Raw genomic sequence first — 21131 nt, 5'->3', positions numbered from 1 at the left:
AAAGTTCTGAGGCTGACAATGGTATTCACTTGAAAAATTTAAAATTAAAAAAATTATTAAATTAAATTAAATTAAAAAAAATAATTGTACCGCATTTCCATTGACTCTCCTAACAACCTGTGAGTCAAATGTTGATAGTCTCATCTTATTGATGAAGAAATGGAAGTTCATAGAGTTCATTACCTGGCCAGCATCACAGAGTCATTCGTTTTCTGAAAGCTGATTCTAATACAGCTCTTCCTGTCTCCAGTTTAGTGTCCTCCAGTGTCAGATTTTCTTCTTTTTAGCCATAGGAAGAGCTTCTGCCTTAGGATACTAGCATTTTCATTTTAATTGCAAAAGAAGCAGCCCCTTGGTGCCCCCGAAGTCTTAGCATTCATTTTTTTAAAAGCCTTAATAGTATATTAAAGTTGTATCTTTTGGGGCAGCCAGTATATAGAAGCCCTTTGAATATAAGCCTTAGTCATAAAATTAGTTCTTTTTGCAAGGAAAAAAATATAAATTTACTGAAAGAGAGCACTGACCATAGCTTGCACTTGAGTAATTATCAGTTTTAGGAAAATCTGGAGCAATATGGGATTTGTATGATGTATATACAAATATATATACATATATAAATATAGTAAACAACAAAATAATGGTTTAGAAGTTCTGTGTATGGGAGAGAGTGGACAGATGTTTCGCTAGAGAGAAGAGCTGGGTACTGCCACTTGGCTGACCAATGGGCATCCACTTCAACTCCTTGACAATTTTACTGGGACCACACACTATAATGATATCATGGGATTCAGAGTTAATCGGAATCCCAGGGTGCCTTATGAGGCCATTTATGTCAAGGAATTTGGACCCACAGGGATTAAGACACTTCTCTGAGATTATACATCCAGTAGTGGTCAAGTTGAGGTCTGATCCCATGTCCTCTGATCCTAATTTGGCATACCACATAGCCTTTCTTCTTTCCCACACATCCTTCAAGCTCTCCCCCTTTTTGGAGCACCTATTGATATTTAGGGCCCTCCCCTGGATAAGAATTTCTATCAGCTATTCAAGCAAGTAAAAATTTGTAAGGGTTGGCCAAACGGTGCTATACTTTCTTTGGGTCTTAACATCTCCCACAGATAGATCTGTTTCTCTTTAGGGTAGTTAGGTGGCACAGTAGTTAGAGAACTGGACCTGAAGCCATGAAGACTCATCTTCCTGAGTTCAAGTATGGCTTCAGACACTAGCTGTGTGACCCTGGGCAAGTCACTCATCCCTATTTATCTCATTTCTAAAATGAGCTGGAGAAGGAATAGGCAAACCACTCCAGGATCTTCACCAAGAAAGCCCTTAATGGGGTCATGAAGAGTCACTTATGACTGAATATCAACAATAAGTCTACAGATATTTTGGTGAAAAAAAAAGTCCTACTGTAGAACTACTAACTATTGGGGTGCTGAGATAGAGACAAAGTCATGTTGGGAAAAGGAAGGTGACTGATGAAATCTTGTGCTTGGGGGGAGGGGGGAACCTGTAGGAAGTCATATTAAGTTTGTTCTCTAGGAAAGGGTAAGTGACCATGATTTTTCCAAGGGCAGAGTTTATTGCCAGGTATGTGCTCTATCCTATTTCACAAGGTAATGATGATTTGCCTTTGAGAATTGCAGTGAGAGAGAAGGCAGTTTAGTGCTGGCAATGGATTTGGGGTCAGAAAATCTGGGTTTGAATCCTGGCTTGTCTGTCTGCTAGCTCTGTGTTCCTGGGCCAGTGTCTTTCCCTTTCTGAAACTCAATTTTCTTCCTTCCTTCTCTTTCTTTTCTTCCTTCCTTCCTTGCTTCTTTCCTTCCTTCCTTGTTTCCTTCCTTCCTTGTTTCCTTCCTTCCTTCCTTGTTTCCTTCCTTCCTTCCTTCCTTCCTTCCTTCTTTTAAAAAATCCTTACTTTCTGTCTTACTAATAACTCTAAGACAGAAAGGCAATGGCTAGGCAAACCTTGTTAAGTGATTTGCTCAGGGTCACACTGCTAGGAAGTCCAGATTTGAACTTAGGTCCTCCTGACTCCAGACCTGGCACTATATCCTCTGAGCCACCTAGGTATCCACTGAGACTCAATTTTCAATATCTATAAAATGGGATTATTCTCCTTGACCTGTTTCACAGGAAAGCACTTTGTAGATTCTAAACAACCTTAAATAAACAAGAGTTATGATGATCATCTTTCTGAGGAGACACGGACACAAATAATTCCCTAAATGCATCCTTGCTGCTCACTGGTAAGCTACCCCTGGGAATCTGGGAGCACAGGACATTTCCTAACCCAGGCTTTATCTTAGAAGGGAGTAATAAAACTTAGGTCTTTGGAGAGAGTATGGGAGGGTCAATGTCATTTAAAGAGGGGCACCAAAGCATTATGCTTGACCTGCTAGAATATTAAACAGAATTAGCCAGGGGACAAATTCTTTTCCTTCCCTTCTGAAGAAGTTGTCTTGGAAACAGAATTTCTCCCAGGATGGAAAGCTTTATATTTTATAAAAATCTAGTAATGGGAGCTTTTATGGTTTGGCAGTGGGTGCCCATGAAAATGACAAACACACACCCACACCAAAGCTTTATTGCACGTGAGCCTTCTTTCCTCGGGACTTGGCCAACTGTTCTTTTTCTCTTGTGCCCTCTGGTCCTGGCAGACTGTTCTTTTCAGCTGTGCCCTCTGGTAGAGTTGAAACCTTGTCACATAGCCCCAAGTCCCAAGTGGATGCAATTTTCCCATTTAAAAGAATTCCTTTAACAAATTATAATAGCAGCAGATATTTGGTAAATGATTTTCCCAAGGCTAAGCGACCAATGGGTGGTACAGCCAAGACTCAAATTGAGGCACCTAAGTGGCACAGCAGATATAGTGCCAGACCTGGAGTCAAGAAGATCTGGGTTCAAATTTGGCTTCAGACACTTATTAGCTGTTTGACCCTGGGCAAGTCTTTTGCCCCTGTTTGCCTCAGTTTCTTTATCTAAAAGATGACCCAGAGAAAGAAATGGTAAGAATGGAGTTTTCTTTGCCAAGAAAACCCCAAATGGGTCATGAAGAGTCGCACACAACTGAAACAATAGAATGACAAGAAGTGGTATAGCTAAGACTAACACTGAAGTCATTTTAGTCCAATTGCAGAAGGGAAACACAATTCAAAGGCTTAAAATAAGAGGCTGGGGTTGGGGTGGGGGAGGTAGGGAAGTAATTTTCTAGCCTATTTAATGATTAAGAATAACTTGGAGGCAGCTGGGTGGCTCAGTGGATTGAAAGTCAGGCCCAGAGGTGGGAGGTCCTGGGTTCCAATCTGGCCTTAGTCCCTTCCTAGCTGTGTGACCCTGGGCAAGTCACTTAACCCCTATTGCCCAGCCCTTACCGCTCTTCTGCCTTAGTACCAATACTCATTATTGACTCTACGGGTTTTTAAAAAAAGAATAACTCACATTTATTTGGTGCCCAAAGATCTTTAAAGCCCTTTCCTCACAACCACCCCATAGGTTGCTTGTACATTGATAGAGTGCTTCAAGGTTTGCAAAGCTCATTTGACACTTTCCCCAAACCTTGTGAAATCGACACGACCATTATTATTTCCATTTTATAAATGATAAAACTGAGGCTCACAGGGGTCAGGTACTTGCCCATGGTGTCGCAGAGGGTGACTGTAGGATTCAAACCCATGTCTCTCTAAGCCCAGTGGGGCCTTCCGCTATCATAGGCTGTCCACTCCCAGGAACAGAAAGGTCTGAGAATACGGTACTCCTGGTCCTCAAAGTAGGCACCTTATACATACCTACAGCCTTGAACTCAAAGATGAATTTGCAACTTTTTTTTTCTTAAAATGCTACGTCAAAGAATTCCCCTCTGGTGTCTCTTCAGAGAAACTTACACTCCTTTTCCTGGCATGCTGCAAAGGCTTCACATTTGGGTTCACTAGTGATGCATTGTGTTGTCTGCTCTCTGAGGACCAGCCTACTCAAGTGTGGAGACACATTCAGCGGCAGAAAGCCGGCTGCCAAGGGATGAACTCTTTTTGGCCCTGAGCAACCCACGAAGTGCCACGACCTAACCAGGTAGAGGGATTGTCATCCGTGTGGGCACAGGCCTTCTCCCACCAATCAGTGCCTAGCCCACAAGGAGCACTTAATACATGATGGACTGAAAACAAGGGTCCTTAAAGTGTTGAAAAAAAAAATCTCCACCATCCTTTGGTGAGCCTGTCCTCTAGCAGAAGCTGCTTGGCAAATCCCACCGATTCCTAGAAAGGACGAGAATTTGGGAGATAGCAATGATACCCAAAAAGACAGATGACGGGCTTAAAGGCAAAGAGTTCACCCAGCCAAGGCTGAAGACAAAGGTATGGTGTCTGGGGGCTATCTAAGGGCCAGAGAGGATACAGTTCTTCAGAGACCTAGGATTTAAACTCAAAAGGAGTCCCTTCTCTGGTCCCCTCCTCACCTTAATATTCCTACCCATTCCCAGACCTACAAGCCCATAGATCTATCTATCACTCCTGGCCCAACAATTCTACCTCACATTCTAAGTCAGGAACAACTCTCCTAAGTTCCCCGCATCCTAATGTCTCTTTACAGGACCAGAGGATTTGAAGTTTTAAGAGATCTTAGGCTCATCTTCCCCTCATCTCAGAGAGGAGCAAATTGAGTGACTTGCCCAAAATGACCCAATAGCAGGGCTAGGATTTAATCCTAGGTCTTTTCATGCCAAATCCAATGTCCTTTGCCCTGTACCATGATGCTTGTTCTTTCAAAGGTCTCCTAATTGATTCTTTCATTATTGAGTGAGATGCAATAACAAAAAGGTCCTCGGACCTTTCTGGAGGAGCTTGGAAAGATTCTCAGACTTGACGGCAACTCTTCTCTTCTAATCCCTGATCCCAAGTTGTCCCTCCATCCCTCCCCGTAGGAAAAGCCCCAATGCTCAGGTAACATGACAAACGTCCCAGGGATTCTCATTGATTTTGAATGTAACAGTCCACTGTGATACAATGACAATTTAGGGGGATTTGTGTGTGAGCTCTTGTATTTCAGTATTTCCTCCAACTCCTGTCTGCTCAGCCTTACCTTCCCATAGCAATGGCACGGAAGGATCATCATAGCTAATGTCATAGTAATCATTACCATCCTCCAGCTCACTGTTCACTGTGTTTCCATTGGCAATGTTTTTTTGTTTGATGGTGAAAAAGGCTTGCATCTTCACATTGTACCTAAAAAAGGCCAAGAGAGGGGGAAATACACTATGATTGGCAGCAAGAAATAACCGCCCACCCTCTAGCCTCCAGTTCCATAGATGGGTTGCAGATCACTCCTGATGATCTCATGACATGGAAGGAGAAGCAGAATGTTTTTGTGGCAATAAGAGATTTAGGGTAGCAAGTTCAGTAGGGATTTTAAAACGATAAGACTTATCCAACATTAGAGCCAGAAGGGTTTTTAGATGTTATCTGGCCTAAACTCCTCATTTTAGAGATAAGGGGAGGTGATCTGCCCAAAGTCACTCAGGGAATACGTGGCAGAATTTGTGATTGCAACTCAGGTCATCTGACTTCCAAATTCAGTCCTTTTTCCCCCACCATGAAGGCATTCCTGATACATGCATCAGTCACGAGCTACCTTCTCTTTTCTAATTTGCAAGGTGAGTGCCTAAGACTAGCTTCCCAGTTTAAATGTCCTCTGTGGGGAGATAATTTAGGACTGTTTACAATGCCTACATTTCTCTGTTACCTTTTTCATTAGCCATCATGGGAGTGATTTATGCCCTCACAAAAACCATCAGAGAGGATTTTATTTCCAGGGGGAGCACAAGTGGACAAGATAAAACAATAGCATGCCTGGGAATCTGTGATGAGCTGGCACTAGAGGAGTTCTACCTGGGGATGGTGGGGAGGGAAGTCAGATCTGCTTTAGAGAAAGAAGCCTAGGAGTGGTTAGGGCTTTCTTTGCCCTTGAAGGAAGTACGATCCTGGGGCTATGATTGCCTTGAAATTGCCCACTTTTTTTTTTCAGGGTCAGCTTCTCTTGAGGAATAGGGTAGGGAGAAAAAGGGGAAGCCACTGAACTTGGGAAGTAAAAGCTTTTTTGAATCAATTTATGACTCTGGAGAAAAAAAAATAAATAGGAGAAGTAGAGAATTATGTTGACCAATAATCCTCGTTCAGTACCATTCTCCACTTTCCAACAACAGCATTATTTCCTTTAGACCCTTTGAAAATATTATTCCTTTCCCCTCCCAACAACCTCTCCCCCTCCTCCAATCAATTTCTCCATTTTTTGCCTTTGCCCCCTCAAGTAACATAAATGTCGGACAGGGCTAATTTTGAGTCACTCAGAAGACTATAGGACGAAATGAACTCACAAAACCAAATAGTACAGAACAGAGAAAAGATCCAGAACTTACTTCATGATAAGTATATAAAATGCATACATAATGATGAGCACCAGACCTTCCCACCTCAAAGAAAGAAACAGGAGAGCAGTTAATCAAGCTGTCTGCGGGTTCTTATATTTCAAAGTTAAAGCAACACCTGAATAAATTCAATGTTACAATTCAGTCGTTTATTAAGTACTTGCTATGCTACTCACTGGAGACACAAAGACAAAAGGGAGAAGTTCCCTGCCTTCGAGGATCTTGCATGCTATCAAGGGGCACAGCATGTACACTTCTACAGAAGAGATACATGGTGATGTGGGGGTGTGGGGGCACGAGGGGCTTGGGAATCTTTAAAGTCCTCATGTGGAAGGTAGTGCTTGAAGTCTCTGGTTGGTATCTGGTGGGTAGGATAATTTAATTAAACAGATTGCTATTATTTAATTGTATCCAACTCTTCATGACTCTGTGGAATTTTCTAGGCAAAGATACTGGAGTGGTTTGCCATTTCCTTGTCTACTGACAAACAGAGGGTAAGTGATTCGCCCAGGGTTACACAGCTAGGAAATTTCTGAGGCTGGATCTGAACTCAGGTCTTCCTGCCTCCAAGACCAGTGCTTTATCCACTGTGCCACCAGATTACTGCTTTTCAATTAAATGTTGACTATGTGCAAAGCTAGAGACAGCAAAGTGTCAGAATGGATAGAAAGTTGGCCTCAGAGCCAGGAAGACTTGGGTTCAAACTATTTATTATCTGCCGTGGTTAACTTGGTGACAAACATCTCTGAATTTTGTCTGTCTGACTCTGAGGACTGACATATAGAATCCTATTTGCATGCCCCGAGAAATTGGATAATTTCTTTTTAAACCCTTAGTATCAATCTAAGACAGAAGAGCGGCAAGGGCAGGGCAATTGAGGTTAAGTGACTTGCCCAAGGTTACACAGTTAGGAAGTGTCTGAGGCCACATTTGAACCCAGGTCCTTACCAAGTCCAGGATTGGTGCTCTATCCACTGTGCCACCTAGCTGCCCCAAATCATCAACCCCTCAGTGCTCTACATTCTGCTCTAAGACCCTAAGCTTTAGAAAAGATGCAGGCTTGTGTTGTCAGAGGGATTTAACTTATCTGAAAGTTCCTTGTACCAATAAAACCACAGTCCAGGTCCCTGTCCCTGCCATGTGCCAGACATCTCCCCATGCTGTGAGGGTAACCCTGAGGACCGCATCAGAGAGGTACAAATCTTGGTGGGTCCTAGCAAGCTAGAACTACTGTCAAGTATGGGCCAATAATGGGCTGTACGCCTCTTCTGGGAGGACCAGATAGACAAAGAGGGGAGATGCTTATCACCCAGTTAATTAACCACAGCAGATAATGAATTTTTTGAGGCACAGTAATTCTTTCAACCTACCTGTGGATGGGGTGTGGGGAATGACTCTATGAATAAAATCACATATCCTTGAAATATTAAAATAACATTTTCACTTTACAAAGTTTACAGGGCATTTTTCTCCTAACCTGACAGATCAATAGCACAGGGTGTTATTATCTCTATTTTTGAAATGAGGAAACTGAGATCTAGAAGAATATTTTATCCACAGTCAAATGGCAGGACTGGGACTCGAGCCTGCATATTCTGACTTTTAAGTTTTGTACTTTTCCTGCATTACTATTCAGTATGGAATCTGGCTCAATCCAGAGTTGAGGATGGTAGTGTTACTTCCTGGTGTGTAGCCAACCAGCTATATAATGTGTTGCTAACAGCTCAGAATCTCATGAGTTTGGGATGCTGTCAGATTGTCTCGCTGTGGGACCTACTCAAATCTATTGCCTTCCCAAAATTGTTTATCGTCTTTGTCTTGGGTAGGCCAGGGAGGAGAGGAAGGAGAAGGGAAAAGGAAGCTTGAGGACTTTTCTTTCTCTCGTTACTCTTAGCCAAGATTCTGGCTTTAGGGTTTCTTTAAATTCCAGGCTATCAGAAACCCTACAAAGCTCTCCATTCTAGCTGAAATTTGGGCAAAGTGGGAGAGAAAGTAGCCTAGAATTGTTTTCTACCTACGGCAAATCCCAGAATTGGCTCAAGGGTCTGGTTAAAGTCCTAATAAAACCCTGAAAAGGAACACTGATTTCCTTAAGATTCTAAGTTGTGGTCCAGATCTATGAATAGTCCTGTTATTGGGCTCTGGGCTAAATGACAAGCTGGGGCCCAAATTCCCAGAAATGACTGTGATGATTGGTTGGTATAAAATGGAAATGTACATGGGACAAGTGACTGGGAAATAGAGGGAAACCCTTAGGATGTGACTTCTGAGAAATACCCTTTCTGGATAGGTCAGACCCATGATTATGTTCTAATACAGAAGGACCACTAATGAGACAAAAAATACTTTCTTTGATAATACAGAATTTAAGATGTTGGAGCAGGATGGGAATATGGCCATTTACCAATTCTTTGGAAGGTCTGAAATTGAGGTTCTATGCAAAGAAGCTTGTTCATGATCACACTGCTAATGAGTGACAGACCAGAGACTCAAACGGACCTCTCAGAACTTGACAGGCCCGCCAGAATTGGCATCTCTGATAGAGCCACCAGTAACCCAAGAGTCACCTCTACCCTGTGGAAAGGCATGTGAACCGGGCACATAATAGGGACAAAGACTGAGCCTATGACTTCGCTGGTCCAGGGAACTTTGGGATGAGTGAACACTCTACCACTATATGGTATACCATAGAGAGAGCTACTACTCTGCCATCATAGGTATATGCCTTTCCTTCGAAGTCTAGTTTTAGAGGTAAAATGATATAATGGAAAGGGCACTGGAATTAGGGTGGGAAGACCTGATTTAAGTCCCAGGTTCCATCACTTTTTTTTTTTTGAGATCTCAAGAAAATAATTTACTCTCTCTGGGCCTAAATTTCCTTACTTGTAAAACAGGATTGATAAAATTTTCCCTCCTTCTCTTGCAGAATTGGGAGAAAATGCTTTGTAAACCTTCAAATATAAGGGGATTAGGTGGCACAGTGGATAGAACACTGGACTTGGAGTTAGGAAGATTTGAGTTCAAACCCAGTCTCAGACTCTTACTCTGTGACCCTGAGCAAATCATTTAACCTTTGTCAGATTCCTCATCTGTAATGGGAATAATAATAGTAACTACCCCCCACAACTGTTGTGAAGATAAAAGAGATAACATTAATAAAGTGCTACATAAATGCTAGTTATTATTATTTTCATCGTAGGCATCCTCTTGACTGTCTGGTCAATGCTCTTTCCATCAAACCACACTACCCTTGATGATGGGTACTGGAATTTTTTAGCCAGTTGGCCCAAAAGTATTCCTCCTAAAATTTTGTCATGTTTGGTGTGCAGATTTTGAATTGTCCTGTACCAATAGCCCTAAACATGTGCCTCAAGCACCTGAACAGTGCCTTCTATTTAAAAAAAGAGCCAATATTAAAGAATTTTATTTCTATTTATAAAAAAAGAACAATGTCACAATTGTTTAACATAGCTTTTATTTTTAAGGGAGACTTTTCTAAGGTTTTTTTTTTTTATCATTCCTCAAAGGGAAGAGATTTATTAAGCTAACAAAGGATCCTAAACCCTAGCAAAAGAGAAACATGGGGGGGAGGGAAACAAACTATACTACAGTTAAAAACAAACAGTAAAGACTTACCACACAATTTCCTCATCATAGATGAACTGGAAGGCAAAGATGGGAGAAAAAAACACTTATTATTCACCATAGGGTAAAGGATGACACAGATTATATAGCATGTGAGGATCACAGATCTGGAGAATGTTAGACTTGGAAAGGACCTTAGGGCACAGAATATATAACAGAGTAGGCTTGTGCTGGAAGAGATTTTAGTGATAATTTGTTCCCATTTTTTCATTTGATAGGTAGAGCTCATGCTGATCTCAGGAGATCATCTAATTCACCCCTTCAGTTTTCCAAATGGAGAAATGGAGGCTCAGGAAGAAGCAGGCTCAAAGTTACACACGATAGAATACAGAATGTTAGAGCTAGAAGAAACCTCTTGGACCATACGGCTTCCTTCTTTTTCATCTGATAGATGCTCCTCATCTCTGGCTATTTGGGGCATTTCCTGAATGTCATTTGGTTCATTTCCATTCAAGTTCCTAGCACTCAAACCTTCATGCTCTGTCTCTACCAATGGTTTTCAATTTTTTTTTTGGTCTTGGGACAGCTTTTAAATTTTTTCTAGGTCTGGAATTATGCCCAGAGAGTTATAAAATGGTATATACCCTCAGATCCAGCAATACCCCTGTTGAATCTGTTTCCCAAGGTGATTAAAGAAAAAGGAAAGGACCTATATGTTCCAGAGTATTTATAGCAGCTAGCTTTGAGGTGACCAAAAACTCAAAATAAAGGGGATAACTATCAATTGGGGAATGGCTACACAAGTTTTGGCATACAATTGTGATGGAATACTACTGCACTATGAGAAATCATAAGCAGGTTAATAAATATATACACACACACACACCCATACTATTGATTTAAAGGATTACATCATGGACCCATCTTTGGTTACCTCAGTTTACTATAGATATATTTAAATATAAAAAACTTAAATGAAATTATGAAAAGCGAAATGAGAAGAATATTATATTCAGCTACAGAATTAATGTTTGAAGAACAGCTTGTGACTGTCCACCTCCAAAGAAAGAATCGATAAATTAAAACACAAGACATAATTTATATATACATACTTCTTTTTTTTTTTTTGTCAATGAGACCTTCTCTAGGTTGGGGAGGGAAGATAGGGAGATACTTGGGAATTTTAATGTAACCACCACCACCACCAAAAAGAATAAACCATTTATGTTAAAAAAACTTTTTCAGAGATATGAAGCCACCCCCCCACCCTCTGCCCAAAGACCTTTTGTTTATATGTGTTATAGCTGCCAACATCTAGCTTTTTAGAAATTAAAATGTCTTAGTTTTATTCTGAAAGTAGTTTTAAACTCATGGACTCTCTGAAAGGGTCTCCAGGACACCCAAAGGAGCACTGGAATTATGGTTTATAATCTGGCCAACCAAGCTTTATTACAAAGGACTATTTGACTTAGAGCTAAAGGAACTATCGCCTAATTACTGCCTGCCCACCCATCCCACCCCGACTTGGTTCTGGGTTCTCACAGGCTAAGTATGATGAATATAAACTCTGATAGGTCTTAAAGGATGTCAAAGGACACCCCAGACTACATTTTGAGAACCACCACTCTCTACAAATATTAACTCTTATTAGCTTTTATTATTTCCCAGCTCTGTAGTTCTATTAAATGACCTTACAAGAGACTCGGGCCAGCAGTAAGACTTGCGAAATACAAACCAATTACATGCAAAAGAAATGATTCGGGCATCATTCATTGTATTTCACAAATCTGCCGTAGTTGCCTAGAAAATTAATGTTCTCACCTGACCAGAGGTTTAAAAAAATCTTGAAAAAAAAACTCAAGACAACCATAAAAAGTTATTAAGTGCCTACTGTGTGCAAGGCAATGGGGATGCAAAGAAAAATATTAAAAACATCAAAAAAGGAAAAGTTATTTGAATTTGTTTTGAAAGAATCAAAGAATGTTAGCTCCAGAAGGGACCTTAGTGATCATCTAGACCAAGTCTTCCATTCTGAAGATTAGGAAACTGAGGATCCAAGAAATCTGAGGGCTTGTCTAAGGTCAGGCATTCAAAGATATATACATAATGGCTAAAGTCATTCACACAAAGAATCACAGTCTGTATTAGAACTTAAGTCTTTTGACCCCCAATCCAGGGCTCCTTCCACTACTTCATGCCACCTACAAAAACAAAACAAAACAATCCCAGGAAAATACCAAGAGAAAAATTTACCATCTTTCCCCTCAAAGTTGGCTGGCTTATTCCCAATTGTTAGGAGACTTGGGGTACACTTACTCCTATGCCCCAAATCCTTAGATGCACTTGATTTCCTCCTTAGGGGCATATTACTGAGCTTCTGCAAGCTGGAGATGGGACCTCCCTTTTGGAGTGTAACCTACAGAAATGGCCACCTATTCTTGTAGCCTTTATAGCAACAGACCATTGGAATTATGATATATAAACTGCCCCACCAGACTTTATTACAAAGTACTTTTTGATTTAGAACTAAAGGACCGGTCACCTAATTATTGCCCCCCCAATTTGGTTTGGGGTTCTCAAAGGTTAAGTATGATAACTATAAACTCTAATAGGTCTTACCAACTTGAAATGGGCTGGAGTTCTTCATTTTACAGGTTATATTATATAGAGAATAAATGGCAGAGTCAGGATTCAAACCCAGGATTTCTAACTCAGATATGTGATTCTTTCCATTGCCCCATCCTGTCCCCCCAATAGTTTTCAGGGACACAGATCTTTCCAGGTCTCTTTATCCCTCTCCACACATTCTATGACCCAGGCTTAGTACCTGCTAGTCCTTGAAAATAACAACTTCATCTGTCTGACTGATGCTTCACATTTGCTATTCCCCCTTCCTAGAATGCTCATCTTGTTCATCTCTACTTTTTAGTTTTCTTGTCTTCCTCCAAGAATCAACTCAAACGTTGTTTTCTCCAGTCCTTTCTCAGTCCCCACAGAGCTAATGTATTCTCTTCTGAGATTACCTTGCACCCATTCTTTATATATTTTTGTCTCTTATTATTTACATGTTGTCTCCCCTTTTAGAAGGTCAGCTCCTGGGTATCTGGCAGGAAGTCTTTTCATCTTTCTTTGTATACCCAAAGGTTAGAAAATTCCTGATACATAGTAAACACCTATTAAATGCTTGGGAATTGAATTTAAAGGCTAGTTTCTTATAGGATTGTCTAACATTCGAGGTCTACCATTTTTAAGGGGTATCAATACTGGGCATACAATGAACCTTAAACTTAGGAGGGTCTTTGTCATTTCATGGTCTCAAAATCACGATGCTTCATTTATCTAGCTTTTTCAGGAATGAGCTGTATAAATACTATTTCTAGATGACTGAGGTTAATCCTTTCAAGAGGCAAAATTTTATTTTAACCACTTGGGATTCTAAAATACATTGTATGCTAAGGTATATGTTGCGTTCTCCAATAATTCCTGCTACCAGGGAATCTGGGGCCGATGGATCTCTTGGACACTGGAGTCCCATGATGCAGTGGGCTAAATTTATTAGGTATTCATATTAAGCCCAGCATCAATATGGTGAGCCTGTGGGAAAAGGCCACTGGGTTATCTAAAGAGAGATGATATGGTCCAGATTGGAAATAGGGCAGGTCAAAGCTCCCATACCATTAGTAGGGAGATAGGGCTTATGAGTGACCCCTGATCTTTCAGCCTAGGTAAAAAGGAGAGACTCAGTCTCAAAAGCAAAACAAAAAGCAAATACATTGTATTTTTCCTTGCCTTCTTAAACAGACAATAAACATATTCAATCATTCTTTCTTAAACCCTTACCTTCTGTATTAGAATCAATACTGTGAATTGGTTCCAAGGCAGAAGAGTGGTAAGAGCTAGGTAATTAGGGTGGGTTAAGTGACTTGCACAGGGTCACACAGCTAGGAAGTGTGTGAAGCCAGATTTGAACCAGGATCTCCTGTCTCTAGGCCTGGCTCTCAATCCACTGAGTCACTTAGTAGAACCCATATGCTCTTATAATAAGTGATTCCAAGCTTCTTTATTTTTTTGAGTTATATCTACTTTATATAATTTTTTTCAACCTTTTAAATGTCTTTTTCCTGCCTCTTGTAGTCCCTCTAGTTTTTCCTAATCCACTTGTGGAAACACAATAACAATATTTGATAGAACCATGTATAAAGAATCAATAAATTCTCAGTGAAAGATACTTTATAAGAAAAGCATATGATTTGGGACATGAACTTTTTGCCATCTCTTGGTTGCTTGGAAAGTGATTGTATTTGCTGTTTGCTTTCTTCTAGATTTTCCTCTATATACTGAATGACTGATATGGTTGAATAATGACTCCTGAATATTGCAATGCTATTTCTCCTAATGGAGAAAATTGTCAGTGGTCACTAAATATTATAAAATGTAAGTGTGTTTGGTGGAATGCCCCCTTTCTCTTTCTTAATTTATATTTCCAAGGCCTCTGCTACAATCCTACACTAACTCTTTCATAGTAAGGAGATGAACTTGGGTTCTTGAAGGCTATGCCAAAGGTACATGAGCTCTGGAAGATGTGCCTGCAAACTGGGCAGCAGGGCCCTGACATCTGAAAACTATCTTAGGCAAGTCTGGAGTGTATAGATACAGGATAAAAAGTTTCTCAATCATGGCCAATCTCAAAAAATCATCTATTAAGCTAAAAGAAGAACTGTCCTCCTTAGTGAAGGGAGTACTCACAACCAGGAAGCCACACATCCTTCAAATATGAAAGGAAGTAAATCCCGACTGAGTCAAGTGTCAGAGACTCTTCACTTAGGCCACTGGTGAAAACAAAGCTAAGAGGAGGTGGAGAAACTCACCGCGATGAGAACGATGACAGATAGAGTGTAATATACAGAATCCCTGCACACTGCCCACCAGGTCAGATTGACCACCTGCAAAACAAAGAGAAATTAGCTCCTCCACGGCAGGCCTCTTATTTAGAGAGTAGGAGGGAGAGGATGCACCAAGGGGTTCTTATTTGCATAATTAGAACCAAACTAGTGTTCAGGGGAAAACATACCACTTTAATCTTGCCTCACAAAAGAAGCTTAGCAGTTAGTCTTTAAAGCATGCCTTTTCTTCTTTTCTCTTAATTTTATTTGGGGAATGAAGTGAAACTGAATAATATTCATAAGTGGTATTCATAAAAGTCGCCTATTTCTTTAAGTATTCAAATCTCAAGCTCTGTAAAGTAAGCAGATTATTCCAGGGGTAGGCATGTTCTCAGTCTCATGTTTCTGCCATTTTAACAATCTGCCATGGGTAGCCCCTATGGATTTCTCTGGTCTCTTCCCCTCTCACAGATTCATTGAATAGACTGTCCTAGAGTAACCTTAACAATAGCTTGCATTTCCATATTATCACTTTCTCTGTTATTTCATTTCCCAATAATTCTATGAAATTAGTAGTATAAATGTCGTTATCTTCATTTTAGGATGGAGGGAAACTGGGAATAACTTGTTCTAGGGTACTACAGTCAATAAATGATAGAGACTGACCATATCTCCAGATCATCTATCTCAATTCCACTAACTCTAGAACAGAAAGAAACCTATTTTATTTATGTCCCCCAATGCCTGGCATTGGCATAAGATACAACAAAGGGCCTTGCTCCCAGAAAGCATTTAGCTTCTTGAATCGAATTGAATTGGGATAGGATAGTAGAAACTCAAATATTTGTTGATTGAATGAATGAAGACAACTTTGCTTCGTAAATATAAATTTTCTGTATCTTTCTCTTTTTCTTCCCAGGAGATTTCAACACGCATAGAAGCTCAAATACTGATAGGGTTGCTTGAGTTAAAGATTAATTTTTTTGCCATTTAAATTCATAAAATCATTGAAAAGTATTTGTGAAGTCTGCAAGGTACATTAGTGGAAAGAATGTACACACTGGAGGAATCATAGATTTTTAAAAATCAAGTTTAAAAAATGGATAAGGATTTCAATAGGGAGAGAAATTTCCCTTTCCAGAAGATCTGAAGGGAAATGAAAAGAACCCTAGAATATCAGAGTTAGAAAAGGCTTTAGAGGTCATCCAATCGAGACACTCCATCTACTTTTTGAAGGAAATTAAAGTTTAGAGAGGTGAAAAAAAGTATACAAGAATTTTACACGCCTAATTTGTAGAAGAACCAGGCCTAGAAGTCAAATCTCTGTTCTTTCAATAAGTGTTCTTTCCAATTCCCTTAGCTCAAAAATTAAAGGTCCCATAATTTAATTAATTATGATTAATAATTATTTATTATAATAATTATCGATAATTATTTATGGTATTAATAATTATATATTGTATTAATAATTATTTATTATAATAAATAATTAATTATAATTAATGAATTAATCCTAACACAATAATAGACTAAGCCATAACATATATGGAAAATCACTGACCTGTCCTGCAAATATTCCACAGACTCCAATTATACACAAGATGTTGAAAACAGCGGAGCCAACGATGGTCCCAACCCCTACATCTCCATGTGTGATGAATACACCTGAAAAGAGAAAGTCAAGGAGAAGACACTTGCGCTTCCTGCCACGTGTCAGGGGTCTGAGAACACATGGTGTGCTTCCCAGCACCCTTGTCACTACATCGTACATTGCTGTCCTCTGGTGTCATCATCTCCCTTTCTTTTAAATGATTAGAAAACTCAGTTGGGGATGGTAAATGTCTGGCCTCTTGAATGAGGAGAAGATTGAGGGAAATAGGCCTGAATAGGCAGGAAGCTTAGCAGGTCACCGAGCTCACCCTTCTGCCTTAGAGAGGCTTAAGCTTCCACTACAGGGTGACAAGAATCAATTAAATTCTAAAAGATGCTCTGGGGCAGGAATTCTTAACTATTTTGTGTGTCATGGGCCTCGCTGGCAGTCTGGTGAAGGCTACTGACCCCTTCTGAGAAGAATGTTTTAAACATTAAATATACAAGATTACAAGGAAAATCACTGATTAGAGAAAAAAAAAAAGAGGTAAATTTTTTTTCTCCATCCAAGTTCCCAGAGCCTCTGAAAGTTCTCCATGAATCCCTTGAGAAGTTGGTGGAGTGTAGCCTAAGAATCTCTGTTGCAAAGGAAGAGATCCTAGGATAATATTTTAAGCTTATAAAGTACTTTATGGTTATAGATCACTTTTTAGGCCTTCTCTAATTTAATCCTACAATAATGACAGTGAGGGAAGGAGGCAAGGCAGGCTTTATTAGTTCCACTAAATTGAAAAGGAAACTGTGAGCCTAAAATGACTTTTTTTTTTAAGCCCTTCCCTTCCATCTTAGAATCCATACTGGGTTCCAAGGCAGAAGAGTGGTAAGGGCTAGGTGAGGGAGTTAAGTGACTTGCCCAGGGTCACACAGCTGGGAAGTGTCTGAGGCCAGATTTGAACCCAGCTACCCCAACAACTCATATTTCTATACAGCTTTGAGGATTACAAAGAACTCCTCTCACAAAAACTCTGTGACGTAGGCAGGAAATGCATCCTAAGTTCCATTTTTTCAGCTGATGAAACAGAGGCTGAGAGGAGCTGGGTGCGGGGGGCAGGCCCTCCGACTGTGTGCTCTCATGCTGGGGAGGGCGAGAGGGGATTTCTTACCTATGACAGAAGCAAAGAGCTCCGGTGTCGAGCTTCCTGCTGCCATAAACGTGGCTCCAGCAACATCTTCGCTCAGGTGTAGTTTCTGAAACAGACACCCATATAACCAACAAGCTGTCTCTCGGGCTTTAGGGGATGGGCATGTCCTGAGAGGAGGCATGCAGGAAGCAAGGCCAAGCCCGGGATGTCAGCAGCCCAGAAAAGGGAATTCAACTGACCCCCCCCAACCCCCACCCCCGCCTTGGGCCTTGGAGACAGCCAGGGTGGTAGGCCCCAAAGGCCTAGAGCCAATGAGCTAATAGCAGAGACTCTAGGGGCCGAGCAGGATTGGCGGGCCCAATCCCTTCACTTTATAGAGAAGAAAATAGACTCGGAGTTAGCAACCTGACTTCCGGTCTTGTGTGTTTCCAATGGTCTGATCCCCTGTCGCCTCTCACTCTAACACATCTTGCCCCAATCAGGGCGCTATCAGTTTCAGAAATGAGTCTTGTCCTGAGATACTGTGGATAATTATGGATAGGGAGACCAAACGCAGGTCAATATATATATATATTTTTGGGGGGGGTGGGGGGGTTATTATATATATGTCATGTTGTGAAGGGAAAAACAGACCAAAAATAAAACCCCACCAGAAATATATATTTATATATATTTAAAATATATAATATATAAAATAATATAAAATATATAATAAAATATAATAATATAATAATATAAAATATAAAATATAATTCATATTCACATCAATTATATGATATAAATGTATAGTATATTTAATATAAATATTCATAGAATATATTTAATCTTAATTACAAAAATCAATATATTTAATATAAATATGAATCTATTTATAGCAAATATATTAACTAATATATTTGCTATAAATGAAAACATGTATTTATATTAAATATATATGTTTACATACTATTTTAATATGAATATGTATTTATATTAAATATTATGTATATTTAAAACTCTTACCTTCCATCTTAGAATCAATATTGTGTATTGGTTCCAAGGCAGAAGAGCAGTAAGGGCTAGGCAATGGGGGTCAAGTGACTTGCCCAGGGTCACACGCTGGGACGTGTCTGAGGCCAGATGTGAACCTAGGACCTCCTGTCTCTAGACCTGGCTCTCCATCCACTGAGCCACCCAGCTGACCCCAAGGCAAGTCAATATTGGGGTCCATTTAGCAAGATATCTTCCCATTCCTTTGAATATCTTTAAAAAATTTGTAGACATTTCCCAATCACATTATTTATTTATTTTAAACCTTTACCTTCTGTCTTGGAATCAATGCTGTGTACTGGTTCCAAGGGAAAAAGAGTGGTAAGGGCTAGGCAATGGGGGTCAAGTGACTTGCCCAGGGTCACACAGCTGGGAAGTGTCTGAGGCCAGATTTGAACTCAGGACCTCCCATCTCTAGGCCTGGCTCTCAATCCACTGAGCCACCCAGCTGCCCCCCACATTATTTATTTTAAAACATTCATTTCTTTATAAATTTCGAGTTCTAGGAGAGGGGAGGGAGACAACAAGAATCATGTACCATGGGGGGTGGGGTGGGGAAGGGGCGAAGATCCATTTAAATAAATAAATAAATGATTTTTGAGTTCCAGATTCTCTTCTTCCCAATTTATATATGGAAGGTTCCCACCCACTAAAACAATATATTGATTATACATGTGAAATCACACAAAACATGCTACCACATGAGCCATATCACAAGACAAAACAAAAAAAGAGTAATTATACTTCAGTTTACACTCAAAATTCATCAGTTCTCTCTCTGGAGGTAGATAATATTTTCCCATCATGAGCCCTTTGGATCATCATATTGATCAGAGTAGCCAAGTATTTCACAGTTGATCATCATTACAGCATTGCTGTTGCTGGGCACCATGCTCTTCTGGTTCTTCTCACTTCACTTTGCATCAGTTCATACATAGAAGTCTTGCCATCTGAATGCTCATTTTTTTATTTAGCATATTTTTTCATGGTTACATGATTCGTGATCCCCACCCCTTCCCTCCCCTCTCCCCAATCCGTCAAGCAATTCCACTGGGTTATGCATGTATCACTGTTCACAACCCTTTTCCATGTTGTTCATCTTTGCAGTAGAGAGATCTTTTAACATCAAAACCCCAATCATATCCATATCAAGCTACGTGATTGTTCATACGTTTTTCTTCTGTGTTTCTGCTCCCACAGTTCTTCCTCTGGATGCATCTTTCTCATAAGTCCCTCAGAATTGTCCTGGATCATTGCATTGCTGCTAGTAGAGAAGTCTGTTACTGAATGTTTATGTTTATAAGAACTGGGTAGAATTCCTCCACTTAGAAGGACCAACTTGTAATTGGATATCCACTCTGCAGGTCCAGTGGTGTTCAGAACCATTTGGGATCTAGGTATGTAGAGCAGAGGCTTCCATTCTCTCTGCATCCTTTTCCCCTTCCCAACTCCCTACCACAAACATTTTACATCTGCCAGAGTCATCTTCCTTATATGTAGATGTGGAAATGCACCACACACACCACATGGATAGCTCAAAACTTTTCAGTGTCTTTCCACTGCTTCCCAATAAATCTCTTAGACTGACATTCAAAGCTCTTTCTAATCTTGTGGGGTTTTTTTTCCTACCTTTCTATCCTTATTTATGCTATCACTTTTCATATACTCTGTGTTCCAAACACTCTGTGGGACCTGCCATTCTTTGTGCATATCCTGCACTCTTCCTTCCTCCATGATTTTTTTCATGCTGTTTCCTAGTCCTAAGATGCCTGCCCTTGCTTTCTCCCCCCAAGCCCCACTCAAACTATTGAATTTCTATCCATTCTCTAAAATCTGAAAAAAGGCCATTCTATGCTAGTGGTATAAGAAATGTGGAGGACATTTTCAGAAAAAAAACCAGTAAAGACTTGCATGAATAGATGTAAAGATGCAAAGATAAAAGAGCAGAACCAGGAGAATATTGTTTTTTTGTTTTGTTTTTTAATTGAACATTTTTATTTAATTAATTAATTTGGAATATTTTTCCATGGTTACAAGATCATATTCTTTTCCTCCCCTTCCCTCAAACCCCTTCCCAGAGCCAATGTGCAATTCCACTGGGTTTTACATGTGTCACTGATCAAGATCTATTTCCATATTATTGATATTTGCACTAGGGTAATCATTTAGAGTCTACATCCCCAATCATATCCCCATCAACCCATGTGACCAAGCAGTTGTTTATCTTCTGTGTTTCTACTCCCACAGTTCTTCCTCTGAATGTGGACAGTGTTCTTTCTCATAAGTCCCACCAGGAGAACATTGTACCTAGTAACAGCAATACCCTATGATGGCTGTTCTCAGAAATGTATGATCTAAGATAATTCCAAAAGACTCATGATGGAAAATGCTGTCTATCTCCAGAGAAAGAATCAATGGAGTCTGAATGTAGATCGAAGAGTACTATTTTTAAACTTATTTATTTTTTTGGTGTTTTTTTGGGGG

General features: G+C 40.1%; 1 protein-coding gene across 2 annotated transcripts in view; it reads right to left on the bottom strand.

Moving 5' to 3' along the window:
* The window catches only part of SLC24A4 (solute carrier family 24 member 4), a 291187-nt gene that overhangs the window by 88449 nt on the left and 181607 nt on the right, over window positions 1-21131 (bottom strand). Inside the window, exons 5-10 of one of the 2 annotated variants that reach the window (XM_056810456.1) lie at window positions 17640-17724; window positions 16448-16551; window positions 14872-14946; window positions 10055-10080; window positions 6410-6463; window positions 5077-5219 (exon numbers count right to left, since the gene is read on the bottom strand). In XM_056810456.1, coding sequence (XP_056666434.1) covers window positions 5077-5219; window positions 6410-6463; window positions 10055-10080; window positions 14872-14946; window positions 16448-16551; window positions 17640-17724 — 487 coding nt within the window. The remainder of the gene's footprint in view (window positions 1-5076; window positions 5220-6409; window positions 6464-10054; window positions 10081-14871; window positions 14947-16447; window positions 16552-17639; window positions 17725-21131) is intronic. The other variant, XM_056810457.1, reaches the window with a different exon arrangement.

The sequence above is a fragment of the Monodelphis domestica genome, chromosome 1 (genome assembly GCF_027887165.1).
Source record: "Monodelphis domestica isolate mMonDom1 chromosome 1, mMonDom1.pri, whole genome shotgun sequence".
Taxonomy (NCBI): Eukaryota; Metazoa; Chordata; class Mammalia; order Didelphimorphia; family Didelphidae; genus Monodelphis; species Monodelphis domestica.
The sequence above is the reverse complement of the archived record's forward strand: the minus strand, read 5'-3'. Positions and strand labels throughout refer to the sequence as shown.